General features: G+C 44.4%; 1 protein-coding gene across 1 annotated transcript in view; it reads left to right on the forward strand.

Annotated features, from left to right (window-relative positions):
• Positions 1 to 17,242: 17,242 nt before the first annotated feature.
• The window catches only part of CCDC3 (coiled-coil domain containing 3), a 35,510-nt gene continuing 33,065 nt past the window's right edge, over positions 17,243 to 19,687 (forward strand). Inside the window, exons 1-2 of the mRNA XM_014255161.2 lie at positions 17,243 to 18,436; positions 19,432 to 19,606. Coding sequence (XP_014110636.2) covers positions 18,018 to 18,436; positions 19,432 to 19,606 — 594 coding nt within the window. The 5' untranslated portion in view covers positions 17,243 to 18,017. The remainder of the gene's footprint in view (positions 18,437 to 19,431; positions 19,607 to 19,687) is intronic.

The following is a 19,687-nucleotide window of genomic DNA, read 5'->3' on the forward strand; positions in this document are numbered from 1 at the left end:
CTTAATGGCAAGTCAGGGAGGGGATGGATGCCACAGACAGCCACCACTCTAAATCCCTGCTGCTCCCTAAAGTGACATCCAGACAAGGAATAAAGCAGATGAGGGAGCAGACCTTCTAATCAGGTTTACAATTTGATCAATTAATATCATAGCTGCAATAAGCTGGTTACAGAGATGGGAACAAACTGGTGTCATAGAAAGCCAGCTATAAAAATATGTTTCTAGACATGCTGAGTTCTGTGAGGACAGAGAAACAGCCTGTTAAAATATCTTATTAACACACAGGTTGTAGCCTCAAAGCTGCTGCTTGCTGTATATGTATTTTATTTTTCCTCTCATTTTCACTTGTTTCTTTGCTGTCTTATGCAAAGGGATATTGTTTTATTTGGGTAGATTATTGGATAATGTAGTGTACAGGAGGTAAACACTTGTGGTTACTTCTATTTCCTCAGCTCCCTCAAAGTGAACAGGACATGATGCAGGCCCAAGCAGGAACCCAGGCAGTTTCTTTGCAGTAATTCCTATCATAGAATCACAGAATATCCTAAGTTGGAAGGGACCCACAGGGATCATCAAGTCCAGCACCTGGCCCCACGCAGGACAAGCCCAAGCATCCCACCATGTGTCTGAGTGTTGTCCAAGCACTTCTTGAACTCAGATAGGCTTGGTGTTGTGACCACTTCCCTTGGGGCCTGTGCCCAAGCACCCTCTTGGTATCGTGTTTTCTGTCTCACTTGCAGCCACCTCTTCTTATTTCTCTGTTTTCCCCCAGCTACCTGATTTTTTTGGTTGGCCATTAGGTTAGAGGGTACAAAGGAGAAAGGGTACATGGCCTCAACTCTGTGCTGAAGAGAAAGAAAAGTCAATCTAGTGCTTGAATTACATCATAACTTCTGTCTATTCATTTATTCAAGAGACAGTTAAAGGGGAAGTAAATTTTAAAAATTTTAGGCACTTTCTCTCACTGAAGGGTTAGGACAGTATGAAGATATTATTAGTTTGACTATTACATTATTTTTTCCTTATGCATTTATTAGCCTTGCAATGTCAGAGTAGGGTTCAAGTGACAGAGTTCCTGTCCAGGTCCCATTGCTTTGGTTTAGCCTATCATTCTTCAGGAAAAGGACCTGTGACAAAATCTAAATCAAGCCCAATGTCAAACATAACTAATATCAAATATCATTGCCACTATTCCCAACAAGATTTCTGTTTAAGAGATTGTTTCTACTTTCAGTTTTTCACAGTGCATCACTGTAGGGTCTGAGCTCCCCCGATGCTGTAGTAAAAGCCTGTAGATATATACACAACCTGTTCTGTTTTCTGCAAGTTTTTTTTTCTTGGCCTGATAACTTTCCCTTTGAAACCATCTCCCTTTTTTATAGGCTGTGCTCTGGGTGGGGATTTAATACAAATCTCTTTAAAAGCCCCAGTAGTTGCTCTTTGAGGCCAAGTCTGAGCTGAACACAGGTGCTTCTGAATCACAGCTGGACATGGTGAGTTTTGGCACCAATAGTGTATTCCAGAGTAGAGAGAAAATATGGGAAGGCGCTTTAGGGTCCTGGAGGATTTTTGTATAGGATATGTGAACTTAGCACTGAGGCAGGAGAGCTCAGGAAGGTAAACTTCTTAAGAGGCATTTTCTCTTCTTTATTCTTTGCAAGCAAAGAGCTATCTAAGATTTTGGGCTGCCTGAGACTGTAACCAGTAAAGTGCATTTTGGGATTGAGCAGGGGAAGATTGTGTTTGAGAGTGAGAGCTGGGTTAATATATTACTTTGTTTTTTTTATCCTTTGTAAACTCTTCAGTGTGCTATCTCTACCTACAAAATTTCAAAGAGCTTCCTAGATTACAGCCAGCTCCCATAGAAGTATCATTTGCCCAAACCATTACCCCAGAAACATCTCATCCTTGAACCTGGGAAAAAAGAATAATGTTGAATGAATGTAACTAGGGGAATTTGAGAGAGAAAAAATAATTTCTAAGGAAATTATTTTCTAAGGAAAAGATTAATATATTTCAAGGTCCACTCAGATTTCAGATGACTGAATTGTGTTGGAAGAATGTGCTGTTTTCTCCTTGTTCCTGTGCTTGCTACTTTCATTTTTCAGCACTTGTTCACCACTAAGCTCAGGGAGGCAAAATCAATAGTGTTCCAACATTAATAATTGAGCAAAGTAGGCAGCCAGCTGAGTAAACCTCATCTCACTTGAAATCAGAGCAGTTACTCCTGGCTTGAGCTAATATATCTGAGAATTAGGTACAAGCTGAGGAAGAAAATGGGATAAAACCACCAAAATAAAATAAAAAAGCCAAACAGCTGGCTCCCCCCTGTGCTGTGCTGTCGTGATTCTCTCCAAAGGAGTGGTAGAAGTGAGTAAGGATTGCTCTCTTGAATCATTCTGTATCGGGATGCAATCAGGCAGAATGATTTGAAAGCATCTTTAGTTTGTAGGAATGAACTCTCCAGGGGTCTGAGTGCTATTTCCAGGTTTCATCCTAAAGCATAAATCTTGTACTTATTGAGAGCTGATCGTATAAAGTACACAAAGAATAAAAGAGTCTGAGCTTTTAACTTGGGGAGTGAAAAAAAGAAAAAAAGAAAAAAGCACACTACTGGAAATGTTTCTGAAGGGCATTTGGATACTCTCACAATTCAGGGTGAGAGCCCCACTAGAATGTGATGCTCCACAACACCCTCTCACTGAAATGCTGTCATTTCTGGAAAAGACTGCAATAAACTCCAAACACCCCTAGTGAAATTACAGAGTGCTTAAGGGACACGGTCTCTTAATCGCAGCAAACCATTGAGCAGTAGGATCTCACATTAGATTGTCAAACCACCCTGGTGGCTTCTGCAATTTATAGATGAAAGTTGCCTACATGATGTCTTCTTTGAAAGTACTGGGTTTGGGAATCTCTAGATCAAACCTGCTCATAAATATTGAGAAGAGGGGTCTTCTCTGAGGGATAGTCTTGTTTTAATGGGGCAGAACATCAGTAAAGACATAAATCATATCTGAGACAGCAGGATATAGCTGGCAAAGGAATTCAATGAGGATTAATGCCAAGGTGTCAGCAATCCAGGAGATGCATGATAGCATCACTGCAGAGCCAAAAGATAAAAAATACCATGTCAAGTTTTCCTTTCTTTCAGGGAATCTCCTGGGTTCCTTTTGCAGGGTGTCTAGGAAAAGTGCTCTGAATCCTAAGTAGTGTGAGGAGGCAGACAGCCTGATTTAAAGGTGTTAAAATATTGGCAAGGGATGGGAGCATCCACAAGGACAGCACTCTGGGGTGGTGCTGAACACTCACTGCATCAGGGCTGTTAGGTGTGGTGTTGAGGATGAGCCATGTGATGCACCAAGTTATCCCATTGAGACTTGCATGCCATTTCTGCAAGGAGTAAAAACTGCCTGTCATCTCTGTAAAGGGGAAGAATCAAGAAAACATTATGAACTGATGCATGGGGGAATCCTACTGCTGTGTATCAAAGTGTCCTTTAAAAGGATGACACAAACTCCAGATGGGGACCCAGTTTGTTATTTGAATGAAGCCTGTAGGAGTGAGTTTACGAAAATCTCAGCTAGGGCTGCATTTCAGCAGGGTGGAGTTTGTAGCTTTTCTCCCAAACAGCAGAACAAGATCAAAGCCTTTTATTTGTATGGCTTGCAATGTGTTTTTTTATAATTTCTTTTCAATGGCCTGGGACACAACAAGAGTTGTGGCATGAAGAGATCATGATATCCAGAAGCAAATGAAACTAAAGCTTTTCTAGATAGGACCCATCTGTATCTTCTCTCCGAGCTCTATCTTTCCCCTTTGGCTTTCTGTGCAGCAGTTGGCAGCATGTGTAAATCCAGAAAAACCTTGCAGAGCCAGGAGAAACCCAGGAGGCAATTAATTCATCTTGAAACAGCACAGCCTAAACAGTCACCAGTGACCTGAACTGTGTATACAGACAGTTTAGGTAATTGTGCTGCCAACTTGCCATCAGGGCTGCATTTTTATGAATAATTTTTTTGCAGTGAGCAGCACATATTGTCATTAAATATGTCAGTGAGGGAGCAATTGCACAGCTCTCAGCTGCAGCAACCACTTCTAGTCTTGTGGGTGCTGCCCATCACCCTTTGAGACCAAGGTGGCTCCAGCAGAGACCACTAGGTTGAACAAAAATCTCCAACCATGAACTCAAGTGCCATAGGAAAGAAAAGTAGAGGCTTGTTTGTCCCTGATGATCCACTTGCATGTGTGCAGCCTGGAGGTGTACAGCTGGAAAGAAAAATAAGACCATATAGCATGATTCAGCTTATCCCAAACAAAGATTAGGGGCAAGGAATTCCTATGTGAGCAGAGGGAAGGTTTGCAGGGAATTTCCCTTGGCTGCCTTTCAAAGTTCTGGCTGCTGCATATTGACCTGTGAGGCATTTGTTTAGTTTGGCTTTTATTTTCTTTTTCTTCCTTTTTTTTTTCCTCTTTCCTTTTCAGTTCTTGTCTGTTTTGTTTCTGAAAGAATGACATCCTGGCCCCTCACATTTCTGGAGGCAACACACACATTCCTTGCAACTCTGTGTTACCAAGAGGACAGAAAATATTCTTCATAATTACACATGATCTGATCATTCCAGCATTTCTACCTCTTCCCAGAAGTTTCATTATAATAATTGATTTATCTGGCATCTACTTACAGCTGTAGGCATTTTCCCAAATCTTTAAACACACAGTTAGCAGTTCTGAACATTTCACTGCTGTATTTCTTTTCCTCAATTTGCTAGTTATCAATCCTTTGCTAGTAGTCTTTCCTGCAACATGAGCTTTATTCATGTAGTCCCCATTACTATAGTATCATCATATTCCAGGATCTCTTCTTCACCACAGCATTGTGATCAAAGAAAATGGTGTTATCCCTAGTTACAAATGAGACTGGGGTACAGTGGGACTTTTGGTGACTTGCCCAAAATGTCACAGAGGCAGGAAGGAGAATTACACTCTGGTGTCCTGACTTCAGCTCCTGCTAGACCAGCTAGGTTTTACTGTCTTACAATGCATTTCTCTTTCAGAAAATATTCTGCAATTTCCAGTATGTGCAGAACTCATCACTTTCTGAAACGCCTTTAAGGAAAGATGAACCAAGAGGGATGCAGTCTTAAGAGCCAAGGATTCCTCTTGGGAAACTGTCTTCTAGCTTCTGGATATTGGGCAGAAAAAGATCTTTTGCTTAAGAGAGATCTGAACTCTGATCTAAATTGTGGAGTATTAATCATATCATATGTTCATCATATCTGTATATGATTGCACTTGTCCATAATAAGTTTCTTCAGTCTCAGAGGGATGTAAGAGAGATGATCACAAATAATGCTGGGTTTCGACAGCCAACCCAAATCACATTAAAAACATCTGTTTTAGCCTCCTGTTTGTTTCAGTGAGGGTTGGTTGATCACTGAAATGAGAAACTCCAATCACAATCCAACACAACTCTTGGTGTGATTCAGTGTGATCTCTTAGTCACCACACAAGGAGCAGAGCTGTGCATTAGCCTGGACTGCATGTCCCCAGGAAAAACCATCTACTGCAATGGTGGAATTCATCCTACCTCTGTCATTGCATATTAATTGTAGAGGCTGCTGAAATTCCACAAATTCTCACTTTTCATCTGTTTAAACTCATCCCCATATAATGCTCTTGACACAAGTCACAAGACCCACAGGAATCCTGTCTGAGCATAGGCCACCTGTGCCTTGCGTGTTGGTATGGGAGTAACAGCTTAGAAAACAAAGCTGCTAATGGAGATGCCAAAATCGTGCTCTTTGTCAGACAGAAACTGAGTCAAAAATGAGGTTTCAAACTATGCAGAACTTGGCCAAACCTTACTATTAATTTGGCTTCCAGCACAAGCAGCGCAGCACTGTAATACAAAACCCCCTTGGTGGGTAAACCATTTTCCACATCCAGTCGGCTTATAGCTGAGTAGGATTAGAGATGTCCTGGTGTGGGCAGCTTTCTCCAATGTCAGAGCAAGAGATGGGGCTCCTGGCTCAGCACCCTGAGTCCTGCTGTGATTGAGTGTGAGAAAGTGGTGAGCAATCTGGGGTCTCCAGTCCCATCAGGTCCTGAGACTGTCACAGGAAGGAAATGATCACCAATGTCATCACAACTGGAGAGAGCAGCTTGCCAGACTTAGACATGGTGACTAGTGGTACCAAACAATGTCCTAAATAATTTCACTGCATTTACTCCAAATATACTTTTAGCAATTTACTGGGCAAAGCCTTAAAACAAACTAGTGAACAGCAACATAAAAAACCCCAAACAAACAAACAAAAACAGCCCCAAAAGAAGAATAAAAAGGACTTCAAAGCATTTCACTTACATTAATTAAGCTATATGTCTATGTCAGTCTGTGTCAGCCAACAGATATTCAGCAATCCTTATCTCTACACCGTTGAGCCCGATAAAGGCCTAATTGCCTGAGAAATGTACAGCCCTTGGGACTGCAGTGGCAAAAGCAATTTCCTTCTGCACAATGGAGCCTTAAGGAAAACACCTCCTGCTTAATGAGAGCATGGAAGATTAAGGGACAAAGGTAGGGGTGTGGAGCTGGGCTGCAGCCAGACAGGGTCTGCGTGGGATGGCTGGGGGCAGGAGGAGCCCCAGGCAGAGCAGGAGGTGCCTGTGCCCTTCCTGCTGGTGTGAGGGGCCCTGCAGCATGCCCCAAATACAGGTGCCACCGAGGGGCAGCCCCTGCCTCCAGGTGCTGTCGGTCCTGCTGGGTGCAACCAGGGCACTGCCAGCAAAGATGAATTCAGCCCCCGCGGCTGCCATCGCTTGCCTGAGCAAAATCTGGCCACTTGTTGCAGAAGCGTTTGGAAGTGAAAGGACTGAGGACAGAAAAAAGTGTTTGTAACAACAGTGTTCCTTTGTTGCAAATTAAAGAGCCAAGTTTAATGCAGGATGCAAAGCTGACCCTGGGGTGAAACATCATTGAGTGTCCTCAGAAGCTGCCCTCCCACACATGAGCCAAACTCAGAAAAAATCTTTGATCCACTAGTGTTTAAAAGTGAGAGAGAGGGGGAAAAGCCCTACAAATTGTTCTAGAGAGCGAATAAAACAGCAGACACAGCAAAGAGATATTAATGTGGATTTTGCAGATACTGATGAGGGACAATTTCCCCATTTCCTTTCTCATTTCGAAACAAGATTTCATGGACATAGAGATAGTTCTGGAAGAGCTAATGAAGCATAAAGCTGAGTGAAAGGCATCATGCTCAGGGGGCTGATCACAACCCACAAAAAAAGGTTTTCTCCCTTTTTTTCTCCCCACAATTAAAAAAAGAGGACTTAACACCTGTACTTGCTTTACTCTGCCATTTTTCACATTTGTAGTTGTTCTCAGGGGAATCAAAGTGACAGATTTATGCAAAGCTACAGTTTGGATCTTTTCTTGCCCTGGAGTAAGGCTTTTTTTTATCCAAGCTTTTCTTTCCCCTTTCATGAGGGGATGATGAAGAGGAAGAATGCATCACACTTAAAAACAGCAAAGAAAAAAATCTTTCCCAGCTGTTTCTAGCAGCTGAGATATATTTAATCCAAACTAGAGATTAACATGCACCTCTGTGGAAGAGATATTTCCCTTCCCCCTGTGGTTGTTATCACCTGTTTAGCAGACAGGGCTCGGAGATGAACTTAGCAGCAAACTCATGGTGAGAGGACAGAGGGAAAGCTGTGAGCAAATGATTTTGTGCTCTTATTGCCAGAAATTCCTGCTGTCAATTGACTCTCCAAGTAAGGTGGACAACTTCTTTGGGCTGTCTATGTTATGAATGCCACTTCTAAGTGCTTCAGGACCTCAGGTTTGCCTGTGCCCAGCTCCAGCAAATCTCTGTACAGCAGGGTTTTTAGCAGGGTATCTGCAAAAAGCAGCTCTTCTCTAACTGTTGCATTGGAGATGGGATGAACAGAGAAGGTCTCTTCCTCTGTCTCAGTGCTATGTGCACGTAGATGCAAATGAATAATGGTAAATCTTCAGTAGCACAAAAACTCCTGCTGTCTCTTCAGGGCACTGAGCCATGAGCAACAGTTTGAAATGTGCCCTCCTAGTGAGCACTTACGTTTTATCTTCACTGCTCAGTGTGCAAATGTCCTGAAATCCCATCCTTGAATCTGTAGCAATTTGAGAGGCAGAACTTGGGAGGCAGAACTATTAACACTTGTATGGACTTTCCTGTGGTGCTTGTCTCCATGTTAGCTGAGTGCCATAAAGAGGTTAATGGATGTGAATTCACAATCCCTTTATGAAGTAAGAAGCTGGTACCCAAATGACCTACCTTGGCATTTTTGTCCCCAAATCTTATCCTTCCAGTCAATCTCCTTCTCCATCCCCATGTTTCAGCCAGATATGAAAGTCTTGCCTCTACTCATAGGAAGAAGTCTCCTACACACAAAAAAGGCATTACTCTTTAGGCTGCCCTGGTGAAGAGACCATTGAAATCTTTTCTACAGAAATCTCACCCCAGATAAGCATATAAAATGTGATATTTCAGCCCAAACAATCCAAGGAGGAGCCAGGCAGCTCTGCTGATAGGCCATATAATCCAGCAAATAATTTGCTTTGGCTGCTTCTGCTGAACCTTGTATCCTTCACTGGCTCCAACAGCACCTGTTTTGTACATATGTCCCCAGCCCCTGAAATGGTGGCCAGGGGACAGCTGTCCTGGCCTTGACATGTGATGTGAATTAGCCAGCCTTGCACTGGCTGCTGTGTGTGTGAATGCAACGATCCCTGCACAGCAGCATGGCCAGCTGTCTCTGCCACTGGGTCATCAGCCCTTGCGTGGGTGAGTTTCAGCATAGGCAGGTTCTGAACTTCTCATTGCCAAGGAATCTGGGACAAGGACTAAATTACCAATAGGAACCCATCAGCAGCATTGCCCTCATCACAAGCATTCAAGTGAATCCTTCATGAGTATTGGTGGCATTGCTGACCCAGCTCCAGAGAAAAGAAATTCCCCTTAGGACAGTTGTGCTCAGCACCAAGCCAGCTGATTGCCATGAGAAGAGGAGGATTCTTTATGAGGGAGCTGGATCAGAGCCCATTTCATTGCCTTAGCCATGTGCTTGGGTTAACTCACCAGCTTAAGTGCAGCCTTTTTATCATTTGCAAAAGGTAATTTTTAAAATTCAAAGAAACCCCCTGCACAGTGGTGAGGGGATGTGCTTTCATGTCAGTTGATCTGTGGGCAGAACTCTATTCTACAGCATAGCAGAAAAGAACAAGACCTACTTAAGGCAGAAAAATACAAAGCCCATATGGTAATAGAGCAGGGCCTTGACCCATTTTGTGAGTTCTTTTCTAGGTTGTTTAATGCCCTCTCAGCAGCAGTTAAAGAGAGAAACTTCCTGCCTGGCAGTTGGGGAATGATGGTTTGTGGGGAGTGTGAGTGTTACTGGAAGTTGGTGGGAAGGTTATGACCCTGCACTGTCAGGACACAGCTTATAAGGCCACCCCAGACAAGAAAACTCACCTCTCTCCTCCTGGTACTTCATTTAAAATGGCCCAGAAACTGAAGAAGGTGAGGGAATGCCCATGAGAAAAAAGGTGGTTTGGAGGTGATGGTGGGGTTGTGATGGAGCAGGCTCAGCAGCTCCCTGGCTCCAGGAGGGTCAGGAGAACAGGAAGCACCTGAGAGAGGGCATGAGGCAGGACATGACACTCAGGCTAAGCACAGCTTTCTGCAGGACAAGAGGCAATGCAAACTGGCCAGTGTGAGAGTGAAAGCTGGTGTTACAGAAAGTCTGACAACTCCTGTGGGGATGTACATGTTTCTCTGATGGGACAGATCCAATAGGTGGCCATGTTAAAAAAAAAAAAAAAGGCTTAGGGTTCTCATTTTCCTCCCTTTTCCTCATTTCCCTTCCTTTCTTGTCCTTATTTCTCTGGTTTTACTATATACTGTTCAATTGGTTAACTTAATTCTTTCATTTGTTCCTTCTATGCTTAAAATTTTCCTTGACGAACTACTTCCCTTACTGTCTTTTTCTTCCTGTCCTGAGTCTCTTTCTCCCACTTCCTCTGCTTTTTCCCCACTGTCTTTAATTTTCTCTTGGGCTCTGCATCCCTGTGTCTGCCTCATCCCTCATTAATTCCTACCCCTTCATCTGTGGGGTTTCCTGGGGTGCAGAGGCACTTCTAAGCCTATGGCAGTCTACAGTAATCCATCACTCAGTAATCTGTGCTGCCTTGCCCCTCTTTGCCACAAGTCTTCCCCTCCAGATGTGCATGCACATCTGTACATAGGCGCACACAGCCCCAGAGCCAGGAGATTGAAGTCAGACCCAGTTCAAAGAAATGCCAGCTTCTGTGGGATTACCCACTCCAAATCCAGATCTTTTTGGGTGTTGAATGAGATGTGGGATGGGAAACAGTTGTTTTCCTCACCCCATCCCAGGAAAAATAATCAGGTACTCCATTGATTAGTGCAGTTTGAGAGAAGAGAATTGTGCATTAAGAAAACTTAAGCATCTGTTAGTTTATAATGGAAAAGATTTTAAACAAAAATGCTTTAAATCAGATAGAGGTGTTTTGTAATAGAACTGTCATATACCATGAGACAACTTTACTGGAAAGAACATCTGTAAAGAGAAACAAATCACACTGACCTTTGCTATAGGGCTTGAAAGCAGGTTTCTTTGGGGTTGTGTGGACTCATTTGCCCTCCAGCAGTGGAAGAATTAAGATGTTATGTTTAACATAAACAAGAGAGGTTTAATCCCAAATCCTTGTGGGAGAGCACTTTGTGTTCTCTTAAAAGTTCAGTAATTCCATAAGCAAGATGGACAGTTGGGTTATTTTAGACTCAATGAAAGCAGGGGAGGGACAGAAGGGACGTCAAAGGGAATTAACTCATCAAAGTAAGAACCCAGTTGTGAAAACTGAGCAGAGTGAGTTCAATTGCATTAACCAGCCATGGTGCCAAGGTCTCTCGTTATAAGATGCCCTTGTCCCCTTTTTGTTCTATCCAGCCAAACTGCAAGAAGAAATGTTCATTTGTGTGGGATCATCCCAAGCCGGGGCTGGGCAGCCTGCTGTACACAAGTGCCCGTTGCTGTTCAGACAGTAATAGCATGAGGATAATGACTCTTATTTCCATTTGGGCTCTACATAAGACCCTCTGAGAGCAGGTGCTGGTTTCTGAGTAAAGAAGGAAGAAAGGCTGCACAGGGATACTTGTCTCTGATGACCTGTTTCTGCTGGATCTACCTGTGCATCTTCTCTGCACTCACAAAGACAGAGTGGGCTTTGTTTGGGAGCATCTTGGTCCTTTTGAAAGGAAACCCCTTCCACAGCTCTGGTGTGTCCTGCTTCTCTTCTGCTGGGGGCACAGAGGGAAGTCAGCTCCAGCAATCTGTTACCACTTAGCGCACTAAATTCACTCTAGAAGAAGACTGTGTCAAACACGTTACCCCCAGCTGTGATTTGAAAACTGAAGAAAATTCAACTCTCAGGAAACATAGGAGGGACAAGATAAAAATCCAGAAGACTTGAGCAAAGACAAAACATTTCACATCTCTATCTTTTTATTTCTGGACAAGAAGCCAAAGTCTTACAATATGACTGTTACATTAGGACTTAGATATGTAAGCATCACTTTCTTCATCACTCTCTTGTGATCCTGCAGCTGAAAAGAACCAGTGTGAGTGACTGGGTGCTGGAGGGATTATTGCTCTGGCCCAAAACCAGGCCAGAATTGCCTTCACTTGATAAGTGAAGCTTGGATTGAAGGGCAAGTTTTACTTTTTCACTTGATAAGTGAAGCTTGGATTGAAGGGCAAGTTTTACTTTGCCAATACAATTTTTTCTTCAGGAGTGACAAATGAAAATTGTTCCATACTTGTGTAATGCTGGCTAGCAGAATAAATGTGGTTCTTGGATAAAAGAGCAGAAAACCAAATAGATGTGGTGATGCTGCTCTCTCCCTGGCTCTTTGGAGACTAGGCTTGATTATTGAATTATAAATGCCAAAGCTGGGTGAGAATTTCTAATAAGAGGAGTTTTTTTTTTTCACATAGTAGATAACAGCATGACATGAACCTATGGATGGAATCTGAAGCCAGGGAGATCCAGAAGGAGAAAAAGTGTAAGGTTTTAGCATTGGGACAACTGACCAAGGGATGACCTATCTTCTCACTTTTTTAAAGTGAGATTTTAAAGTGAGATTTTAAAGTGAGAATTGTGTGTCTTCCACTTCCTTCTAAATTCAGTAATGATCATGACACAGGAGTCCCTGAGTGACATCATCAGTGTGGACAAATTAGACTTTCCTAGCAGTCCCTCTGCCTTCAAAACCTCTGATGCTTAAAAAGTGCATTTACCTGAGCCAGGGTTCACCCCAGGGACAGGGAAATTATGTCTTTATTCCTTTCTCCCCATCTGTGGGAATGCTCTGTTTGGATGTCTTTCCCACCGCCGGTTGTGTCAGTGGTGTGTTATGCAGATGTGTGTCTACTGGGAGCTACGTTCAGACAGCACATTTCACACTGATTTATGAACAGGCTTATGAGTGCAGCAACTTCTGGCCTCTGCTGACTTGGGCTGGAATCAGCTTGCATGTTGTTGCTATTCTTGTTCTTGGACCTGTAGTCACAGCTCACGATCCAGATGCTGCAGAAATGTGGAGCCAAGGAAGTCCTTGCCTCAGAGCTCTTCTGTAAACAGAGGGTGGAGGAGGTAGGTAGCCAAGGGAATCCAGGGAAAAGATGGGAGGTGAACATGCTCAGTCATGATGAGCTGGAAGATGACTGGCTATGGCAATAAGTTGGATAAACAGTGGTGGGCCAAGGCTGGGTCTGCTCAGGAAAAGATGCTGCAGGATTCCAGGTATGAGGCAAAAAAGCATCTTTGTTTTGTGAGTGGCAGGAAAGGGAGAATGTCTGGAGAGGCTACAGGGAAAGTGTCGACCTTGAGAATACAGAGGGAAGTCTAAAGTGAAGATGTCATCCAGGTTGTAAGTCCAAGTGGTAGATAAGAGAAAAACAGTTCCCCTTTAGACACAATGGATCTGAGATGAGGACCAGATTGTCCTCAGATGTCAGGGAACCGGGCTAAGATGGGAGCTAACAGGACAGAGGTCCAGATCCAAAGGAAACTGCATTTGAATTCGTGAGGTTTGTCAGAGATCAGGGAAAGGGAAAGGAGAGCAGGATTCAGTGACCATAGTGAGGGCAGAATGGAAAAGGGGGATTGGTTTCAAACTAAGAGTAGGTTTATATTAGCTATTAGGAAGAAACTCTTTACTGAGAGGTGCTAAGACACTGGAACAGGTTTCCCAGAGAAGTTGTGGATGCCCCATCCCTGGGCAGTGTCAGTGTTCAGTGTCAGGCTGGATGGCATTTTGAACAACCTGGTATAGTGTAAGGTGTTCCTGGCCATGACAGGGAGGTTGGAACTAGGGAATCTTTTAAGGTCCCTTCCAACCCAACACATTCTATGATTCTGTCTAGATGGACAGGGGAAAAGGTAAAGGCCAAAAGAGACAAGAAGGATACAGTGAAGGTATAACCAAAGACCTCCATCTATACCAACTACCTCATCCTTCTAATCACTTTTCCATTTGAATTCTCATTGATTCTACAGAAAGTCTTTTTACTGCTGTGCATAAAATAAATCTTTCCAAACTCTTTGAGACAGCAGTGTATTCCCAGCTGATCCCCAAAGACAGGTCCAGTTTCTTCAATGTTGTGATTACTCTTTAAAAGAAAAAACATGAAGAACTATGGCCAGGGAATGTGATTTTTAATTTTTTTTTTTTTTAAATAGGAATCAGCCAGCCCAGTATTGGTACAAAAATAGTTAACTACAATGGACCAAATGTCACACTATGAGAAGAATGACTCAAATTAGAGAAGCATAGATAGAAGAAACTAACAAAAACATCTCTTCCTGTGGGGACACTAGCACAGCCAAATACTCATCTTTGCAGGTTACCCAGTTTAAAGAGTGGTGGGAGGGGGAAAAAAATCTGAGTTTGATATTTTGTACCCTGGACTAAAAAGGAATCACTGCAGATATATAAATAAAAGACAGCTGAGCTGAGGTTTCAGATCACCTATACCCACCAGAAAGGCAGGCAGACTGAGCACCATGCTCTCCAGTTTGATACCAGGACTAACACTCAACTCAATCAATACTTTAGAGGCAAAGAGAGCAGAACAATGTTTTAATAAAAGGTTTCAATCACCCACATTGCCACAGAAACAGCAAAGAAAATTACATAGCCCAGGGAGAGAAATCTTTGATTTAAATATCTGTAAAAATGTGTGGAAAAAAAATGAAGAGCTCCTGCCTGGGAAAATCATGAGCCTGTCTCAAAGTCTACAAGACTATCTAAGCAGAGGAAGTGAATGAATAACTGTGGCACATGCATGAGTGGCTGAAAGTGCAGCATGAGCAGTAATTGGCTCTATTGGTGCTCCTCTGATTAGCTGGTTTTGGCTACAGCACTTGTCAGACCCACACTGAGTTCACAGTACAAAATATTCACACTGCACTGAAGAATGTCTCAGATCAGCCGGTGGATCCCTGCAGAGAAACAGCAAACACAGATCTGAAAGATGTGGTCTCCAGGGAGGGCTTTAAATCCTTACTTCATGTCACTAATTCCTCGTTATCTAGAGCTGGAAGAGAAAGGAATCCTGGAACACATTCAGATGCTCCTGTTACTTTTCACTACTTCAGAAATGAAGGAAGAGAGAAGAAAATTGATGATGCTTCTGTGGAGAGAAATTTAAGAACAAAATCACTGAATGTAGGTGGTTTGAACTCTTTATCAAAATACCCATCTGAGAGCTGCTAATGAACTGAAACAGCAAAGGGATCAGCTTCTTGGTATGGTAAGGAAAGGTTACACACTGATAAATCTCCAGAGAGACTCCTGACAGGGAGAGGTCTCAGCTGGAGACATGTCACAGAGGGCACAGGAGAAGATGAGTCACCTCATGTCCTTACAGTGACAGTGGGCACAGCATCAACAAACATGAATGGAAGAGACCAAGGAAATCAGGCATTTCCAAGGGAGAGGTATTTTTATGTGCAGACTTGCACACCTACTGTGTCTGCTCCAGAGTTATGGCTAGAGCCCCCTTCATCTCATCCAGCTCTGAAATCAACTCCATGGATGCCTGCTATATCCTCAAAATGCTGACATGACCACTCTGCAGAATGACAGAGAAATTCCACAGAACATTAATTATTTGCATCCACACTCTGGTGATCACCACCAAAAAGCAATTTGGAGAGCATCAGCCAGCATCAGAGTATGCCAGCAAATGCTGTTGTGCATTCTGAGCTGGCTCACTGATTCAAACACTCTGGTCAAATACAAGCAGTTTAGGCTATTAATAGTAGCATTAAGGAAAGACTTCCATATTTTGCTTGTGAGCTGCCTGTCCTTTCTCACCCTGTCTTCCCTCTCAGCTAAATTATGTTATATGGTGGCTAAATGAAATGTGAGGAACAGCAGAACAGATCACAGCTTAGATCAGATATTTCCAAAGTGGCTTGAGGACAGCTGACCATTACTTACTTACAACACACAGTAAACACAGATGAAGGTTGAATGTGAGGCTTTACTACCCAGAAGATATCAATCTTTTATGTATACACAGAGGAAATAGCAACTGCATTTCACACAAGCTGAGAATTTGGTTCCCAGGACAAAACCACCCAACCTATGGTTTCAAACATTTCTTCAGATTCTTAGAGCTCTGCCTCCAGAGCAATGGCACTGAAGTCATAAATACTCGCATGTTGCTGCCCACACTGAACACAAGATTTGTGTGGCTGAAGCTGCCAGGCTCTGACATCAGTCATAACACTTGGAAAGACATGGACAGACATGGAGAGAATGTCTTGGATGGGCTGAATGTCTCTCCCACCCCTTGCAACACTTCTCTATTTATTCTTTGCCAGTATCTCAAGGTACCATTTCTCAACAGAAACCTGAGGTTCATATCAAAACCTCCATTTACACTAGATTGCACAAAATGCCTCCAAAACTGCCTAAGCTTTATCTGAAGTCAACATCAGCCTTAATTCTTTGTTTTACTCTTTATTCTTTATTTATTTATCTAAAACCTACTGAAAGAGGCTCTGAAACCTTGTGTACCAGCGTTGTCCCTTCAGGTTCCAAAGCAAAAAGCAGTTTTTCATAATAGTTAACATTAAAGAAACACTGAGCCTGTTGGTCTTTTGGGATTTCTTAAGGGTATTTTCTTAAAAAAATTCAAAATTGTCTTTTAAACTTTTTCCTGAAAGTTGAAAGCAATTTGTTGATCTTTGAGAAACAGAGGAAAAAATTAGAAAAACTCTATCTGACATTCTGAATTTTTTTTAGGGAAAAAAGTCAAAATCTGTTTCTCTTAGCAAGAACCAACTTTGCTGTTCATGCATAAAGCTATGATGAAATATATTGTAGCATCTTGCCATCATGAAATATGAATACTACTTTGTTAAACTCTTCAGCACACAGATGAGACTGATGACACTATTCCAGAGGAAGTCACTTGTCACTAAAGATGTTTTGTCTCACTATTATGAAGTTGACTCAGCATTATTCAACTGATGATTCATTATTTTGCTTGTTATTTCAAACCTCAGTCCTGCACAAGGATCCTCCTATATCAAGTGCAGCATGAGCATGGAACAAAGAGCACCTTCTGCTTCCAAGAGCTTCTAGTCCTTGTGGAGGGCTGGAGAGTCAGATGGAGACAGATGGAGGGTTAGACTAAAGGAACCAGCCAGGACATGCTGACAGACTTCAAGTAACCTTTACAGCCAGGGAGAGATTTAACTGTGACTGTGTCTCCATGATATTCATACAAAAAAAAAAAGCTCCAAAAGATTTTAAGCAACCCATGCCCATTCCTGACTATTATTCCAAGTGAGATGAGATGTGGGAAAAGGAGAATACTGAAATAAAAAGAGGCTGTTGGAGGCTATGAGTGGTGCAAAGCCCCCAGGGATCCTTGGGAGAAGCTCCACAGCAGTTTGTATGTGGGGAGAGGGTCAGTCTTTGAGCTATCTGCCAAAAAGCTGGAGAAGCCCTAAGCTGCATCCGACTGTTCTAGGATGAAGCAGTGGGAAGTAAAAATATATTGGAACCTGGTCTTTTATTTTTACCTTGCTCACCAGGTGTGTTTTGGAAAATAATTGCAGGCTGCCAGGAAGATCTGGTCTCTTACACTTGTTTTTCTTACACAAGTTTTTCTCCAGCCTCATTTGAAGTGGGAGAAGTGGATGACTAGAGTTACAAGTTTCTACACAAACACATCTTAAGTTTCCCAGGATTTTCTTTCCTAGTGGAGCTGTGCACAGCCCCCTGCTCCACTGGGACCCTTGCACTTCTAAAACCCTATGTGCCACACCTTCACCTTCCAAAGCCCTGGGTGCCACCAAGTGCTCACTCCGGGCCCGGAGAGTGTCTGGCAGCAGCTGCCCTCACCCTGGACTGTGCCTGCCTTTCCTATCTCTGCTCTTCTACATCTTCCCTCTTTGCAGTCTCCGTCCTGTCCACCTCTTCCCTTTGCATTCCTCCTCTTTGCAACTCTGCCTTTGCATCCCTCCCCTTTGTATCCCTCCCTTTTCACCTCCCCCTTTGCACCTCTCTCACTTACATCCCTCCCCTTTGCCTCTCTGCCCCCTTCTCATCTCTGCCTTTTCCCATCCCTCCCCTTTGCATCTCTACTCCTCGCATCTCTGCCCCGGTACATCCCCTGCCCCTCTGCATCTTCGCCCCCTCGCCCCCTTGTCTGCTCGGCTCTCAGCCCTCTGGGCATCGGCCCCTGGCGCCCTCCACTCCTCCCTCCCTCCACTTTGCACCCCCAGCCCTTCCCATCTCCGCCTCGCTGCCTCCTTGCGCTCTCGCCCACCCCCGGTCCCCCGCAGCCTCCGGGGCAGTCCGCAGCCCCTCTGGGCCGTCCTGCCCCCCGCTCCAACCCCCCTGACCCCCGGCCCGGAACCGCCCGCGATGTCGCCTCTGCCGGTGCCGGTGCCGGTGCCGGTGCTGGTGCTGGGGCTGGTGCTGGTGCTGGGGGGTCGGGCGGGCGGCGCGGGGGGCTGCCAGCTGCCGGCAGAGTGGCGGCCGCTCAGCGAGGGCTGCCGGGCCGAGCTGGCCGCGATCATCGTGTACGCGCGGGTGCTGGCGCTGCACCCCGACCCCTACGGCGCCTACAACTACCTGCCCTGGCAGAGGGGACCCCCCGGTGGCCCCCAGCAGGGAGCCGGGGACCTCTTTTACTCGGCCGAGATCGAGCTGCTGTGCGACCAGGCATGGGGCAGCATGCTGGAGGTGCCCGCCGGCTCCCGCCTCAACCTCACCGGCCTCGGCTACTTCTCCTGCCACTCGCACACCGTCATGCAGGGCTACGCTTATTTCTTCTTCCTCCGGTGAGTCCGGGGTAGGGGGTCCGGGGAGGGATTGGGATGTCGCATCCCGGCTCCGGGGCATCTCTGCGGGCGGGGGATGCGCGCCCGCTCCTGCCCGCAGGGTTCGCTCCGTGCCGCTGCCGCACTCCGCGCAGCGCCTTCTCCTTAGCGCTTCCACCCGCAGTTTCATAGGGAAAGAAAAACCCGAAACACCAAACTCCCATAGTATTCCAGCACTGTCGGCCAGCACATGCACAGGGAGCTGCTGTTGAGTAGCTCGCGAGTGCTGCTGCTTTTGTTTTTACGGCGGGACGGTCACAGAGCTGGAGAGAAGCCAGCGCCTGTTTGCCGAAGTTTGGCATGGGAGTTTAAAACCCATTCCCAAATACTCACCCGATAGCTTTCCATCGACTCTCCCGAGTCCCAGCCAAACCCTGACTTTGGGCTCATCGAAAGAATAAGAAAATAAACCACAATGTGGGAACAGAGCCATCACCATGACCTTTTAATTCAAGAGCATTTGTGAAATACTGCTCAGTGGCTTGTTTTGAAATACTTGGTATATCCTTACACTGGGTTCATAACAAAACTAATTTTGATGCTGTCTAGAGCTTAGTCTGCAGCAACATCTTTAAACACATTTTATTGACACAATTTATTTATTGAATGCTTGAAGGAGTACTTAAACTCTGGGCTTAAGGGCAAAGTGATGCAAATTCAGTAGAAACTTTGGCCCAAAATACAGATTTGCCTCCTTCACCCCTTCCTTGGGGTTTCACAGGTGTCTGCAGGGTGGAAGAAGCCTGTTTGGTTCTTACTGCTTCTGCCTGATCCAGTCCTTGTGGTGGAAATAGTCATTTTGGTGACTTATGTGCTAGGAGAGCTGAGAGCCACTTGCTGGCTAAAAGTCTGTGTGACTTTTTGTTGAGACACACTGAAGCATGACGGGTGACTTCTGCAGGAGAGAGAGTGCTGTTCATTCTCACAGTGGGCTGCCCTTGCAATCTGTGTTCCAGAATGGATGAGAACTACATTCTTCTGCCACATGGAGTCAACTTCCAGGAGGCAATTTTCCCTGATACCCAGGAGAATAGAAGGATGTTTGCCAGCCTTTTCCAGTTTTCAAACTGCTCACAGGCACAGCATGTGCTGAGCTTCTCCAGTGACTGGGAGATTCAAGAGGACAACCGGGTAAGGGATTCATTTGCTTTCCAGTCCTTGTTTTCAAAGTGAGCACAAGCATTTCCATGTCCTTTGTGAACATATGTATAT

This window comes from Pseudopodoces humilis, chromosome 5, assembly GCF_049639895.1.
Source record: "Pseudopodoces humilis isolate 2021_Gansu_Grassland_sample_001 chromosome 5, ASM4963989v1, whole genome shotgun sequence".
Taxonomy (NCBI): Eukaryota; Metazoa; Chordata; class Aves; order Passeriformes; family Paridae; genus Pseudopodoces; species Pseudopodoces humilis.